This window comes from Phocoena phocoena, chromosome 7, assembly GCF_963924675.1.
Source record: "Phocoena phocoena chromosome 7, mPhoPho1.1, whole genome shotgun sequence".
NCBI classification, from domain to species: Eukaryota; Metazoa; Chordata; class Mammalia; order Artiodactyla; family Phocoenidae; genus Phocoena; species Phocoena phocoena.
The window spans coordinates 70,748,137-70,765,132 of NC_089225.1; the positions used below are offsets into that span (position 1 = coordinate 70,748,137).

Sequence of the window (16,996 nt, forward strand, 5' to 3'; positions counted from 1 at the left end):
AAATGTAGCAATTTTAATACTTGGTGAAGAGCCAAAAAACAAATGTTTTTGGATGCATCAAACTTTAACCTAATTTTATGACATTTCAAAACTCAGTCATCCACTTCTTACCCAGTATTCTAGAGTGGTGGTTCTCAAACTATTTGTAATAAAGGAATAGCCTTTTATTCAGCAATCTGTTATGGGGAAATAATTTTAAAGCAACCAAATGTGTGTATATATGTATGTATGTATTTAGTTATTTATGGCTGCGTTGGTTCTTCGTTGCTGTGCGCGGGCTTTCTCTAGTTGCGGTGAACGGGGGACACTCTTTGGAGGGGCCTCTCATTACGGTGGTTTCTCTTTGTTGCAGAGCACAGGCTCTGGGCATGTGGGCCTCAGAAGTTGTGGCATGTGGGCTCTAGAGCACAGGCTCAGCAGTTGTGGCGCATGGGCTTAGTTGCTCCGTGGAATGTGGGATCTTCCCGGACCAGGGCTTGAACCCGTGTTCCCTGCATTGGCAGGTGGACTCCTAACCACTGCACCACCAGGAAAGTCCCTAAAGCAACCAAATTTTAAATTTTGAAGTAATTTTAGACTTTCCATAAATTTGCAAAAATAGTACAGAGTGTTCTGGCTATCCTTCATATAGCTTTCCTGGATGTCAACCAGGAAATTAACTTCGATACAATAGTATTAGCTAATCTGCAGACTTCATTTTAAATTTTGCCCGTTTCTCACCAATGTCCTTTTCCTATTCCAGAATTCAATTCAGGATCCCACATTGCATCTAATTATCATGTCTCTTTAGTCTCCTTTAATCTGTGACACTCAGTCCTTTGTCTTTCATGATTTTCTGTCTTTCGTGATTGTGATATTTTTGATGAGTCCAGGCCAGTTATTTCATAGAATGTCCCTCAATTTATCTGATGTTTCTCACAGTTAAACTGAGGTTATGCATTTTGGCAAGAATACCATAGTCTTCACTCACTTTCCCTGTGCATCATTTCAGGGGGTACACGTTGATATACCTTATAACTGGCAATGTTAACTTTGGGTGCCTGATTAAAGTGGTGTCTGGCATATTTCTCCACTGTAAAGTTATTGTTCTTCCCTTTGTAATTAACAAGTACCTTGAGGTGAGACGCTTTGAGACTATGGAAATATTCTGTTTTGCATCGTACTTTTGCTCACCAATTTTAGGATCCACTGATGCAATAATAATTACTCTGGCATCTGCCTAATGGCGATTATAAAAAAATTTCCCTTCTTTATTAATTTATTAATTGGTATTTAACTGTAAGGAAGAGCTGTTTCTTTTAAATGTCTATTCTCAGTTTCTATAATCCTTTTGTCAATGATTTTGTGGACTAACACTGGTCCATGGGCCACACTAGCCCTAGAGAAATAGTGAAACTCCCAAACTTTTGTTATCTACAGTGCATTTAGCAATAAGGGCAGAAAATTCCCAACTATGTCTCTCTCAGTTCTGGGAGATTTTGAGGAAGGAATAAGGATTGTAAGGGGGAGAAATGAAGTCATCGCATTAATTTTTTTAATACAGAATTTTACTCTAGTGTAGTACACAAAAAGATGGAGAAGTGCTGCTGTAATATGGGCAAAAACAGGATGAGAGATTCATGTCTGACTGACTTTCTAAACCACATTTCTTCCTTCTCCACTCTGTTCCTTCCACACTTTACTCTCATTACCCTATTCCTCAGGGACACCCATCTTCTCCCTTTCCTTCTACTGCCCATTCCACTCTCAATCATTCTACTTTTCCTCCAACATTGTTACCACCTGCTTCACTCTCTGGACACTAATCCTTTGTACCTAATACTTTTCTTCTTGCCTGTGACCAGGTGACTATTTTGTAAGTACATACTTTTTTTTAACTTTTGAATTTTATTTTATTTTTTTATACAGCAGGTTATTATTAGTCATCAATTTTATACACATCAGTGTATACATGTCAATCCCAATTGCCCAATTCAGCACACCACCATCCACACCTCCCCGCAGCTTTCCCCCCTTGGTATCCATACGTTTGTTCTCTACATCTGTATCTCAACTTCTGCCCTGCAAACCAGTTCATTGGTACCATTTTTCTAGGTTCCACATATATGCGTTAATATAGGATATTTGTTTTTCTCTTTCTGACTTACTTCACTCTGTATGACAGTCTCTAGATCCATCCACGTCTCAACAAATGACCCAATTTCGTTCCTTTTTATGGCTGAGTAATATTCCATTGTATATATATACCACATCTTTATCCATTCATCTGACAATGGGTGTTTAGCTTGCTTCCATGTCCTGGCTATTGTAAATAGTGCTGCAATGCACATTGGGGTGCATGTGTCTTTTTGAATTATGGTTTTCTCTGGGTATATGCCCAGTAGTGGGGTTGCTGGGTCATATGGTAATTCTATTTTTAGTTTCTTAAGGAACCTCCATACTGTTCTCCATAGTGGCTGTATCAATTTACCTTTCCACCAACAGTGCAAGAGGGTTCCCTTTTCTCCACACCCTCTCCAGCATTTCTTGTGTGTAGATTTTCTGATGATGCCCGTTCTAACTGGTGTGAGGTGATACCTCATTGTAGTTTTGATTTGCATTTCTCTAATAATTAGTGGTGTTGAACAGCTTTTCATGTGCTTCTTGGCCATCTGTATGTCTTCTTTGGAGAAATGTCTATTTAGGTCTTCTGCCCATTTTTGAATTGGGTTGTTTGTTTCTTTAATATTGAGCTGCATGAGCTGTTTATATATTTTGGAGATTAATCCTTTGTCCATTGATTCATTTGCAAATATTTTCTCCCATTCTGAGGGTTCTCTTTTCCTCTTGTTTATGGTTTCCTTTGCTGTGCAAAAGCTTTGAAGTTTCATTAGGTTCCATTTGTTTATTTTTCTATTTCCGTTACTCTAGGAGGTGAATCAAAAAAGATCTTGCTGTGATTTATGTCAAAGAGTGTTCTTCCTAAGTTTTCCTCTAAGAGTTTTATAGTGTCTGGTCTTACATTTAGGTCTCTAATCCGTTTTGAGTTTATTTTTGTGTATGGTGTTAGGGAGTGTTCTAATTTCATTTTTTACATGTAGCTGTCCAGTTTCCCCAGCACCATTTATTGAAGAGACTATCTTTTCTCCATTTTATATTCTTGCCTCCTTTATCATAGATTAGTTGACCATAGGTGCGTAGGTTAATTTCTGGGCTTTCTATCTTGTTCCACTGATCTATGTTTCTGTTTTTGTTCCAGTACCATATTGTCTTAATTACTGTAGCTCTGTAGTATAGTCTGAAGTCAGGGAGTCTGATTCCTCCTGTTACGTTTTTTCCCTCAAGACTGCTTTGGCTATTCGGGGTCTTTTGTGTCTCCATACAAATGTTAAAATTTTTTGTTCTAGTTCTACCAATGGTAAAAAATGCCATTGGTAATTTGATAGGGATTGCATTGAATCTGTAGATTGCTTTGGGTAGTATAGTCATTTTCACAATATTGATTCTTCCAGTCCAAGAACATGGAATATCTCTCCATCTGTTGGTATCATCTTTAATTTCTTTCATCAGTTAAGAGTTTTCTGCATACAGCTCCCGTTGCGGAGCACAGGCTCCGGACGCACAGGCTCAGCAGCCATGGCTCACGGGCCCAGCCGCTCCACGGCATGTGGGATCTTCCCCAACCGGGGCACGAACCCGTGTCTCCTGCATTGGCAGGTGGACTCTCAACCACTGAGCCACCAGGGAAGCCCTGTTGGAAGATTTTTAATCACAGTTTCAATTTCATTACTTGTGATTGGTCTGTTCATATTTTCTATTTCTTCCTGGTTCAGTCTTGGAAGGTTATACCTTTCTAAGAATTTGTCCATTTCTTCCAGGTTGTCCATTTTATTGGCATAGAGTTGCTTGTAGTAGTCTCTTAGGATGCTTTGTATTTCTGCGGTGTCTGTTGTAACTTCTCCTTTTTCATTTCTAATTTTATTGATTCAAGTACTCTTCCTCTTTTTCTTGATGAGTCTCACTAATGGTTTATCAATTTTGTTTATCTTCTCAAAGAACCACCTTTTAGTTTTATTGATCTTTGCTATTGCTTTCTTTGTTTTTATTTCATTTATTTCTGCTCTGATCTTTATGATTTCTTTCCTTCTGCTAACTTTGGGTTTTGTTTGTTCTTCTTTCTCTAGTTCCTTTAGGTGTAAGGTTAGATTGTTTATTTGAGATTTTTCTTGTTTCTTGAGGTAGGCTTGTATAGCTATAAACTTCCCTCTTAAAACTGCTTTTGCTGCATACCATAGGTTTTGGATTGTCGTGTTTTCATTGTCATTTGTCTCTAGGTATTTTTTGATTTCCTCTTTGATTTCTTCAGTGACCTCTTGGTTATTTAGTAATGTATTGTTTAGCCTCCATATGTTTTTTACGTTTTTTTCCCTGTAATTCATTTCATTTGTAATCCCATAGCATTGTGGTCAGAGAAGATGCCTGATATGATTTCAGTTTTCTTAAATTTACTGAGGCTGGATTTGTGACCCAAGATGTGATCCATCCTGGAGAATGTTCCGAGCACACTTGAGAAGAAAGTGTAATCAGCTGTTTTTGCATGGAATGTCCTATAAATATCTATTAAATCTCTCTGGTCTATTGTGTCATGTAAAGCTTCTGTTTCCTTAATTATTTTCATTTTGGATGATCTGTCCGTTGCTGTAGGTAAGGTGTTAAAGTCTCCCACTATTACGGTGTTACTGTCGATTTCCTCTTTTATAGCTGTTTTATAGCTGTTCCCTCTTTTATAGCAGTTGCCTTATGTATTGAGGTGCTCCTATGTTGGGTGCATATACATTTACAATTGTTATATCTTCTTCTTGGATTGATCCCTTGATCATTTTGTAGTGTCCTTCCTTGTCTCTTGTAACATTCTTTATTTTAAAGTCTATTTTATCTGATAGGAATATTGCTACTTCAGCTTTCTTTTGATTTCCCCTTGCATGGAATATCTTTTTCCATCCCCTCACTTTCAGTTTGTATGTGTCCCTAGGTCTGAAGTGGGTCTCTTGTAGACAGCATATATATGGGTCTTGTTTTTGTATCCATTCAGCAAGCCTGTGTCTTTTGATTGGAGCATTTAATCCATTCGTGTTTAAGGTAATTATTGATATGTATGTTCTTATGACCATTTTCTTAATTGTTTTGGGTTTGTTTTTGTAAGTCTTTTTCTTCTCTTGCGTTTCCCACTTAGAGAAGTTCCTTAAGCATTTGTTGTAGAGCTGGTTTGGTGGTGCTGAATTTTCTTAGCTTTTGCTTGTCTGTAAAACTTTTGATTTCTCCATCGAATCTGAATGAGATAGTTGCCAGGTAGAGTAATCTTGGTTGTAGGCTCTAACCTTTCATCACTTTAAGTATATCATGCCACTCCCTTCTGGCTTGTAGAGTTTCTGCTGAGAAATCAGCTGTTAACCTTATGGGAATTCCCTTGTATGACATTTGTCGTTTTTCCCTTGCTGCTTTCAATAATTTTTGCCAGTTTGATTACTGTGTGTCTTGGCGTGTTTCTCCTTGGGTTTATCCTGTACAGGAATTGCTGCGCTTCCTGGACCTCGGTGGCTATTTCCTTTCCCGTGTTAGAGAAGTTTTCGACTATAATCTCTTCAAATATTTTCTCTGGTCCTTTCTCTCTCTTTTCCTTCTGGGACCCCTATAATGCGAATGTTGTTGCATTTAATGTTGTCTCAGAGGTCTCTTAGGCTGTCTTTATTTCTTTTCATTCTTTTTTCTTTATTCTGTTCCGTGGCAGTGAATTCCACGATTCTGTCTTCCAGGTCACTTATCCTTTCTTCTGCCTCAGTTATTCTGGTATTGATTCCTTCTAGTGTAGTTTTCGTTTCAGTTATTTTATTGTTCATCTCTGTTTGTTTGTTCTTTAATTCTTCTAGATCTTTGTTAAACATTTCTTGAATCTTCTCGATCTTTGCCTCCATTTTTTTTTTTCAAGGTCTTGGATCATCTTCACTATCATTATTCTGAATTCTTTTTCTGGAAGGTTGCCTATCTCCACTCATTCAGTTGTTTTTCTGGGGGTTTATCTTGTTCCTTCATCTGGTACATAGCCCTTTCCCTTTTCATCTTGTCTCTCTTTCTGTGAATGTGGTTTTTGTTCCACAGGCTGCAGGATTGTAGTTCTTCTTGCTTCTGCTGTCTGCGCTCTCTCCTTTCTAATTTTTCAGTAAGTCCTGGCCTTCCTGGGCGAGGAGGGGGCGACGACACGCGTCGCCGCTCCTTCTCGGACTACTTTTCTTTGTTGCTGGAGTTTTGGGGGAGGGGAGGGAAAGGGTGGAAATGTTGGACGCTGGGGCAGCCGAGGCCCATGAAGACCCAGGAGAGCGGCTGCAGAGGGTGTTCAGGCCACTGGCTCCTGCCCTGCCATCCCGGCCGCCACTGCTGCTGCCTGGGACCCAGGGCCTCGGCGGTGCTTGCTCTGCTCCTGCGCTGTGAGCTCTCGGGAGCTGCACCAGTACATAATTTTTATTATTGAAAATTTCAATCAGAAAAAGAATGACAAAGTAGCATAGTGAACTCAAATATTCCCATGACCTAGCTTCAGCAGTTATCAACTCATGGCCAATCTTATTTATATATTCCCTCATTTCTCCTATATTACTTTTGAAGCAAATCTCAGGCATCATATAATTTTATCTGTAAATATTTCCATATGTACCTATAGCATTTTTATATGATTAAGAGCAGCAGAAGAAAACTCACTAAGATTAATTATTCTCTCACATTAAGATTAATGGTTCTCTCTCTCTGTACTACCATGTTCAAATAAAATATTATAAATAAGATTTAGTGATAAGATTGTATCTTTTGGGTCTTTCTAGAAGATGGACCATACTTGTTAATCTTTGGCAAGTGGACTGCCAAAGGGAGATTGCCTTTTGCTCTGTTTCCCCACTCCCAGAATGTTAAAATGTGATTTTTAAAAGGAAATCATTTTTTTTATTCTCCCTTAGAATATAGTACAGTAGAATTTTTGTAAAATTTGTACTTATTTTAAGAAATGACAGATATCTCACAATGCATAAAATTCAATATATATCATGCTATACAAGAGAAGTTTTGATTTATCAGCTCTATTTCAAAATATTGAAGGAAAAATATGTTGAAACAAAAGTTGAAGGTTAATGAAATTGTGGAATTTCCTAATTACCATTTAGGTATTCATTTGCATAATCAGTAATCTAACATTCCATTTAAAAATTAAAATTTTTCTCTTTTCTTCTCCCTGATACCACAACCTAATTCTCTGTTTTATCTGTTCAGTAACATTCTGGGGTAACTCTATTATCTGTTTTCCCCAATAATGTCATATTTTACTCCCAGAGATACAAATGAAATGTATCTTAATATGTAAGAATTCAAAACCTATTAGCCTTGAGTAACATGACAAATGAAGTAAGTTAAAGATAATGCATGTTTCTCCTATTTCTAGGATATTCGTTTAAGAGCAGGCTATGCGTTAACCCTTTTTGCCTTCAATAGTCGCTTTCAACAATACTTAATATTGGAAAGTGGAATAATGACCATATCAACTTTTGAACCTTTTCTTGAATCAACATTTGAAACTGAGAAGGCAATGGCAGCTTTTCAGGTATAAAATTGAAGGTTAAAACTTCAAATCAATATGTCTTTTTAGTGAAAACTGAAAAATTAGAAAAAACTTTGGATCTGGAAAAACATTTACTGCTTTTGTAAAATTCACAGTATTTTTGACACCAGTCCCTTCCTCACTTCATAAAAACTCCATTATCTATGAGGATTTCTTCATTTATATAGAATTTTACAAGTCACAAGGCACTTTTGTCTTTATATCTCATCTGATGCTTATAACAACCCTATCAGATGGATAGAAATATAGTATTATTTTCATCAACCCTATTTTACAAGGAAATAGGTAGAGAAACATGGTAGTGTCCAAGACAAGTTTTCTAACTGCAAATCTTTAGCTGATCACCTAATTCTTCAACCATGTAGACAACCTTATGTATCTGGATTCTTCTTGGTCTTATTCTTCTTTTTCTATCCTATGACCTTTAGAAGTATTTTCTATGAACCCAAACTTCAACAATGCAGAAGTTGCAAACATCGTAGAAAGAATAATATGGCCTACGATGGTCACTGCAGTGATCAGATAGGGATATGTACTCTAGGTCCTCCCCACACAGCTCGTTTCTCATTGAATCATACCAAATTACCCCTCTTACTTTTCCAAGAAGTATCCCCTCAGAAATAAAAGGTTAATTACAGAAGCTGAGTAGAAAATGTTTAATGATTCTATGCCTCTTTTTTGTTTTTAGATTATTATATTAGCTAAAGTCATTATAGATGTGGACCACATTACTTTGACTGCAAGAGGTGTTACTATTTTAGTTGATAGTCTGTATTCAGTTCATTCTACTACTATTGTCTTGACAGGTAAGAAATAACTAGAAGCTAATCATATCCACCTAAAACTGTTTACAAAAAATTTTTTTGGTAATCTGAGCAATAATAAAATAATAAGCCTGATATTCTGTCACACAGTTTGAAGAATGAACTCATATAAGTCTACACGGAACTCCAGAGTTAAGGCTACATGGAACAATGAAAGTCTACTGTGCACCCCAAATAGAACCTTTCTGATTTCCTAATTACTTTTTTGAACCCCTAATTACTTTTTCCAGAATGTAAGATGAGAAATCAACTATGAGCTACCAACAACAAAATTTGTACACTGATTTATAATAATACTGGCAGATTTATACTGATAACCTCTGTCTGGTTTCCTTTTGACTAATTGTGCATATTTGTCTAATATTTAAGAGTTCTCTATGTTGCTATGCAATATAGCAAAGCAAAGTGGTCCAACAGAGTTCTTGACATAGTTAGTGCTAATTGTGTGACTATGTCTATCTAGACCTAACTCTCCAGATGATCAATACATTAGTTCTCTTGATCTATCATGCTCAATACAACATAAAACAGTATCAAAACGACAGCCATATGGAGTGACAGCTACCAAAAAATAAAGTATTTGTTTTTTTAACTGAAATGGATTACTGAACACAGTGAAGGAATCTCCACTTGCTGCCATAAAATTACATTTTTATGGAGTGTATTTACTTGGCATGGAAGGTTAATTCAAGCAAACAAAAACTTTGATGAAAACTATCTAGGAAAAATACATGTTTAAAAGAAGTTATTAAATATATTTTTATCTAAATAACATTCTTAATTCAATGTCATAGTAATTCTATGACTCTGAAAAACAATTGTAGTGGGTTTCAATTTTACTCCACAAACTCTTCTGTGCAAGAAATGCCATATTATTCTAGCTTTCAAATACTAATTTTCCCAGGCTGGTAGAAACAATCTCAAAAATTATTGGGCTTTCTCTGCACTCCACCACTGGAGTCATATGCATCTCCAGAGCCATATGCATGTCTGGGGTATCTCAAGCAAAGCCAGATATTCAGGCCTCAGGTATAATGTAAAATAAATGACATGCTCAAGTCCAAGTTGATATGGTTTCCAGAAGATGTTCCAAAAGCATAAAATTTTGCAGAGACTGAGATTTCTGTTGCCAAGTGTCCAGTTTTCCTATGTACACCACTTAGCCATTCTTCACTCAAAGCTCCTGCTATCTCTGTTTTAGTCTTAGATTCTCTGCCCTTCCCATTGGTTCCCCATTTCTTACTCCCTATCTTTAAAGACTCCTCTGTCCCTTCCCCCTGGCATAATGCCTTCTATAAACTCAGGCTTTTGAAAATATAAGCCTGAAAGAAAGGTTATCTTTAGACAATTTTTGCTCTAGGCCATACAACCCAGCCCTACTCATCCTGAGGCAATAAATACAAAAGGCTTCCTGGCTTATAATGGAGGCTGGAAAAAAATACGAGAACAAAAACTCAGTTAATACCTCAATAAAGTATCCACCCACAAATGTAAAAATACATTTATATCTTAAAATTTGTGTTACACCTATTCCAACACAGCAACAATACTGTGGAAGAATATCACACGGAAGTTCTAAGAATAAAACATGAATTCGAATGAAACAATCTTAAGTTCGTAGCTGCACATTTATTTAATTACTAGATCACTTTATTACTTCAATCTCAAAACATTTCTTTTTATAACAAGAATTTCAATGATCATAAACTTCAATAAGTAATACATTACTTGGTTTTAAAATACCATTAAGCTCTGAACTCAAAGCCATCTGAATTGCAAAAAGGACATTAAATTTTCTTACAGTAGTTCAAACATGTTCATAGTCATTAAACAAACCATAAAAGCTCAAAACAAAATATATTCTGAAGCCAAGAGGAAGAAAACCTCTGATTTTTCAAAATTCCCCACTCTTAAATAAACCTATTTAACTTCTACTGTTTGTGACAGAAAACCAAACCATAATTTTGGGGAAAGTTTATTCTACATTTAACACACATGCTTTTTCTCAGCAGGTCTTCATTAATAGAGATGTCTTGAGACTTAAACCTTTTTAAAGATTTTTTTGATGTAGACCATTTTTAAAGTCTTTATTGAATTTGTTACAATATTGCTTCCGTTTTATGTTTTGGTTTTTTGGCCGCACGGTGGTGGGATCTTAGCTCCCCGACCAGGGATCTAACCCGCACCCCGTGCATTGGAAGGTTAAGTCTTAATCACTGGACCGCCAGGGAAGTCCCTCAAACCTTTTTTAAGACTTTAATATATGCAAGTGAATGAAAGCACAGTATATCAGTTTATACCAATTAAATAACACAGGCATTTTTTTTCTTGTTGTTTAATTTATAGGGAATTTAATAGCTACCCTGGCTCATTCTAGAGCTGGTATTCCAGAAGCATTTACCACATTAGGGACAATCCAACAGCTCTGCTATCATTTGTACTCAAGGCAAGAAGAGGTAAAAAAAATAATAATAATAATAATAAATTTGAAAATAGAGTATTCTAAAATATAATTTGCCTCTCTCTCACTTCTGCAGGCTAATTTCTCCACAGGTTGAGTCTCATATAATAGTTCATATTACTAACTCAAAATTTGATTATTTTTCTAGTACTACATTTGCCATTCACAATTCTGGTTTCCACAAAATGTGCACATTCATTTTAACTTCAATCTTTAAGATTCAGTCTACAAGTACATGGATGATACAGAAATTTATAATTATTTATAAAATATTTTATATTTTATAATTAAAATCATTGTCATTTCTATGATTATTTGTAGTGAATGAAAGTGGAATCCATTGGAAAATTTTCCTTACCTGCCAAACAGTGTTAGAGTGAGGGTACCTGAAGACCAGGCTGGCCACAGTAGTGTTTTGCCTCTAAAACATTACTACACATAGTAGTATTTCCTTTGCTTTTCCCACGGGGTCTAAGGCAGTATTTCTCCAACTTTAGGGTACAACAGAATCACCTGGAGGACTTGTTACACCATAGACTGCTGGGCTCCATTCACAAAGTTTCTGATCTAATACATCTGGTGTAGGCCCTAGAATTTGCATTTTTAACAAGTTCCCAGAAGCTGAGGCTGCTGGTCCAGAACCACTGTTCAAGGTGTGGAAGATTTTTGGGCATATACAGCAGTCAGATGCCAGTGTAAAGACCACTATGTCAACCTTCTGATACCCTGCATGGGCCTGGTTTATGTTCCTTTCTTTGACATTTCTTATGCCACCATGAACAGATTCTCCTAAGAACTTCCCAGGAATATACTTTTATTAATTATATGAACAACCTAATTACTTCAGAGTCAAATGCAGAGGGTATTTCCTTCAAAGAAATAATTACTTTTTCTGGAGTCCCATGGCCTGATACTTGTGCTTGTTTCTTTGGTTTTGCCGTGGAAAATTGAGTTGCTTCCCTGTGCCCCTTATTTTTAACTTACTTTTATGCTATACTCTCTAACTTGGTTTCCTATATTACAATCACCTGTGCAGTTTTGAAAAGTCCCAATGTTCAGTTCAATGCACCCCAAAGTAATTAAATCAGTTTCTAGGGGGTGGAATACAGACATGATTTTCATAGTTATCCAGGTGATTCCAATGCACAATGAAGACTGAGACCTACTGTCTTAGTTCAAACTCAAAGGTTCTTACTCGGGCTGCCCATTAGAATCACCTATGGCACTTTAAAAACAATACACAATGCCAGATTCTACTAAGAGAGTCTGTATTTAGTTCGTGGGCTTTTTCTTTTTTAAACTCCTGGTGATTCTAAAAATGCAGTCAGGACTGAGAACAACTACTAGAAATCAATGGCAATTGACAGCCTTCCCTAAAAATATTGCTGCTATGCTTCTATCTATAGAGGCCATCAGTTGACATACATATTTGCTATACATAGCTATAGAGACTTTCCTATGAAATATTTAATGAGAGCACTGGGTTAGATATTTTAAGAACAAAGCTCAATGGTTAAGGAGAAATTGTTTCATCTTCATTTAGGTTTGCATGGCTTGCTCCAATGCTCTTGGCTACTTAACTTACAATGCAAATGCTTTCCAAATCTTATTAAAGGAATGCAGGAATAAGCCTAATCAGTTCCTTCGTATAACAAAGAATATCAGCAGAGATGCAAGTATAAACCCAGCATTTTTAAAGGAATTTCAAATGCAACAAAGAGTGGGACTTCCTTCCTTAAGGTATTGTTTCTATGTTTGAAGTTGCAGTAGTAAAGTTACTGAGAGGAATTTTTAAGGAAGTTTAAGGAAGATCAAACACGGGGAACCGTCCTTGTTATGCATCTACACATTGTAAAACAAAGGATAAACTTCATTCTAAATGCCCATTGCCAAAGCCTGTTTAAATTCCGAGTTAGCAACAGAATTGTAAGTGCAGACAAGAATACAACCTGATCTTGGGGATCTTGTCTGGCCAGGATTATTCATCCGCCTTTCAGAAAAGTTTCTGGAAGACTGGTTGCCTCCAAGTCTGATCCAGGAAGCCATTTTGTTGTAGACTGGGGTACATTTGAGAGCTCTGAGGCAACCAGGAATGCCACTATGACCTTGGCATCAAATGGGACTCTTAGACTTGATCCAAAGCTAGGCCAAATTCCCAGGGCAGAAACAGGGCTAAATCAGACCCTGTGGTTCAAGTTATGGCAACGTTTGCCAGGCATTTATCCAGATGATTTTGCCTCAGTGTTATAGTTCTATCATGAACTTAAGTTTCTGAAAAAAGAAAGAAGAGGAGAATCTCCTTACACTGGACATATTTTCTCTTCTTCTGTAATTGTAGCTGAATTGCAAGTCTCTGCAAATAGTGCTATTTACATATAGGAAACAGAACTACTCAAGATATATTATTAACTCTACGATAGTAGAAGAGAATAGGACCCAACAGCATATCATGGTTCTATAAGTCAATTTTAAGTATAGGGAAAAATGAGTATATCTTCAGAGTCACTTTAATTTGAATTCTTTGAAAAACTGAAAACCCCAAACTGATTATCTAATTTTATATAATAAGCCAGGGAAAACTAAATAACAATTGCTTTAATTGACAATGTTAAAAGTAATATTTACCGATTCAAAAAATTAGTTTAAATAATGGAAGTATTATTTTACAGTCATTCCCACAGCTAGCCCATACGGCAACTTTTTGGGAATTAGAAAAAGATGCCCCTTCCTCAGTACACTTTACTGCCATCCCCTGGAAAATGGTTGTAGTAACCATACAAACCTACAATGACTGTAAGGTGAATGGCACCCTCTGGAGTTGTGAACACTCAACTTTCAGGATTATAAGCAGTAACAAGTGGTCAGTAAACTTATAGGAATGGCTACCAAGTGAGGTGGAACTGGTAAGCAAATAACAATTACTCCCATAACTAATAATAATTCTATGCACTCTCCTTAGAGCATTTACATACACTATTCCCTTTAATTTTCATAACAATCCTGTAAAGGAATTTGATGTAAATGAAACTATGGGAAATGCACTAAAAGATTAAGTTCCACAAAATATTCCTTGATTCCACTACTGGAAACATAAAGTAGATTGATTTTGGTTGGGATCACAACATCATTGTTTTGGAATATATTCCACTTCTCTATTCCCACACCCCTATTCAGCCCCAGATTAGAAGTCTTTGGATGTATAAATTTTGAAGTATGTAGAGAGCCATAATCTTACTGTTAACTGACCCTCCATGAAAGTACTCTGAGCCTAAGAGTAGCTAGTTTCACGTAACCCTATAGCCATGAAGCTGGCCTATTGAATAGATTGGGGCCTGTGCCTCATTAAAGTTGACAACAGCAAATGTTCCTCATCACATTAACGAGGAACACATTTGTGATAAGCAGTTTTAATATTTTAACTTTAAGTTAAAATTTAAGTTAACTTTAACTTCAAGACTTACATTTTATTACCAGGGAAATTGTGTAATACCATATTTATATGTTACATGTACAGGATGATGATTAATAGAATACTTCTTTTAAAGCCACACACATCATATTAACTTAGGTATACCTTGTTATTCTTTGGCTTGAAACATTTCATAGGTATTACATTGCTTTGAAAATAAAGTTTAAATTTTCTCTTATTAATACATAAAATGACCTGATCTTTATCCTCCAAGCTTATCTCCCATCATGTCTCCAGATATCTTTAATTCCAATCACACCAGACTACTTAGTGCCCTTTGAACTTGCCATGCTGTTTTATAGTATTGTAATTTTTCATATCCTATTCCCTCTATCTGGAATACCCGCCCCCCACCTCATCCATTGAAAGACCTATTTTCTTCAGAGTCTAACTGAAGTGTCTCTTCTTCAATGGAGCTTTCCCTGATCACTTTAAGCAGATTTACTCTTCCAAATGTTTTGGGTGATAAGCGAGTCAATGAGTGACAGAATATAAAACACCTATAGGTAACATGCATAGTTAGTACAGGTAACGTATAAATTAGACCATTAGGCACTGAACATGGTACCTGGGTGTACTAAGTCTTTATATATATCTAGTTTTTGTGATAAAAATGTTTTCCTTTTAGTCTGGAGAAAAATGGAGGACCATCCATAATTCCTGTCTTTAAAAAAGGTAATTGATTTTTCTTTTATACTTTCTAGCCCTGAGACTTTATAATTGTTCATTTCTAAGAATTCAAAATGTAGGGACTACCAAAAAACATGTTTACCTGTAAGCTTATGCTTTTTTAATTCTATATACCTAAAATATCTTCCCATTTACAAGCCCATGTTAATCATTTCTTTTAAGACTTCCCTACTAATATCACTTGACAGAAATCCCTCTCTTTGCTTTTTCCCACATGTAAATGACTTTAATTACTTGCTATTATTCTGTTTCATATACACCTTGTCTATATTATAAGTTCTTAGGGCAGAGACCACACTGTTTCCACTGATACTATGTAGTTTTATACAAAGTTGGCAGATGATGGCTGAGTGGCCTAGGCCTGTGAGATCAGAGTCTAGATCTTATAATGTTACTCATCAATTCCTATCAGACATGTAATGGGGAAAATAAATTACTTACTGGTTTTATGTATATGCTTAGTGCTTGTTCATGGGTGCGTAGTGTAGGACCAAAATCAGTCTTACTTGGTATATTACCTTACTGTCAAAAGCAAAAATAGAACCTTCTGAAATCAAGATCACTTTGCTGGAGTCACAAATAGAAAGAGAGAGAATAAGAAAAGGAGAGGGGGCTTCCCTGGTGGTGCAGTGGTTGAGAGTCCGCCTGCCGATGCAGGGGACACGGCTTCATGCCCTGGTTCGGGAGGATCCCACATGCCGCGGAGCGGCTGGGCCCGTGAGCCATGGCTGCTGAGCCTGCCCATCCGGAGCCTGTGCTCCGCAGCGGGAGAAGCCACGACAGTGAGAGCCCCGTGTACAGCAAAAAAAAAAAAAAAAGAAAAAGAAAAGAAAAGGAAAGGAAAGAACTTCATTTATTCAGGGAGATATGAGGGAAGCTAAGTATGTGTGGGAGGCTATTATTTCTGAATATCATGGGTAGAAGAACATCTGGTTTTTGTATAGCTTCTTTAGTGTAAGAGTAATTTACATAAAAGAATAAAGCCAGTTCCATTATTCCTTCACTTTAATATTGGTTTGTGAATAACAATATGTATACCAGTAACGGTCTGATAAAGTTTTCACAGGTTTGTGGTAACATAAGAAAAAATAAGGACAATCAAATTTCTGATAAAGTTAATTTCATTCAAGTAAAGTCCTCCATTTTGAGATAATGCCTTTTACACTTTCTATTGACATTAAAATACCCCATCTTTTACAAAACAATGTTTAAAGTAGCTGGCATTTGTTCTTTCACTAGTGCCAACTTGGCCTAATAAAAAGTTGGCAACTGTATATTGATCCCCACAAATTTTTGCACTCTGGCATCATCTCAAAGTCTGGAAGCTACTGATCTGTTCTCTTAGTATATTTTAGTGATGTGAAGAAAACAGAAATATATAGAACTAAAAGCAATGAGACTATACCTAGGGTTCTTAGGCTTAAGAAAGAGACACTGAATTGTGGCTCTCTAATTTTTAGGGAAAGAGCACCGAAGAAAATTAAAACCCAAAATTCAACCAAGAGATTCTTTGACTTTTATACCTCCTGTAACTAACTTCATGGGACTCTTCAAAACAAAAAAGACCACTGTTTCTCACAATATTTTTTCCTTTTCATCTGCAATTTCATCAGATATCACAACTGTATCAAGACCAAGAATAGTGCTTTTGAGCCAACTTGGGAAACATGTACAGAAAGCTAATCCGGAGCCTGCAGAAGGCTAATTAAAAACATTTTAGTGTAAAAGGATTCCTGAGCAATCTTTTAAAATTTTTTATTTTTAATTGTGGTAAAATATACATAACTGAGTAATCTTTTTGAATGGAAGTTCTTGATATTGATACTTAACAAATTTTCCTTAGCATGTCTTCTGGAATTTAACATCAGGTCAGAATTATGGTTTCAAAAAATAAGTAGAATTTTCTATAATAG

General features: G+C 36.3%; 1 protein-coding gene across 1 annotated transcript in view; it reads left to right on the forward strand.

Annotated features, from left to right (window-relative positions):
* The window catches only part of ANKAR (ankyrin and armadillo repeat containing), a 79,939-nt gene extending 63,151 nt beyond the window's left edge, over window positions 1–16,788 (forward strand). The window contains exons 17-22 of the mRNA XM_065880820.1: window positions 7,463–7,621; window positions 8,328–8,445; window positions 10,810–10,919; window positions 12,468–12,664; window positions 15,022–15,068; window positions 16,544–16,788. Coding sequence (XP_065736892.1) covers window positions 7,463–7,621; window positions 8,328–8,445; window positions 10,810–10,919; window positions 12,468–12,664; window positions 15,022–15,068; window positions 16,544–16,788 — 876 coding nt within the window. The remainder of the gene's footprint in view (window positions 1–7,462; window positions 7,622–8,327; window positions 8,446–10,809; window positions 10,920–12,467; window positions 12,665–15,021; window positions 15,069–16,543) is intronic.
* Window positions 16,789–16,996: the final 208 nt, after the last annotated feature.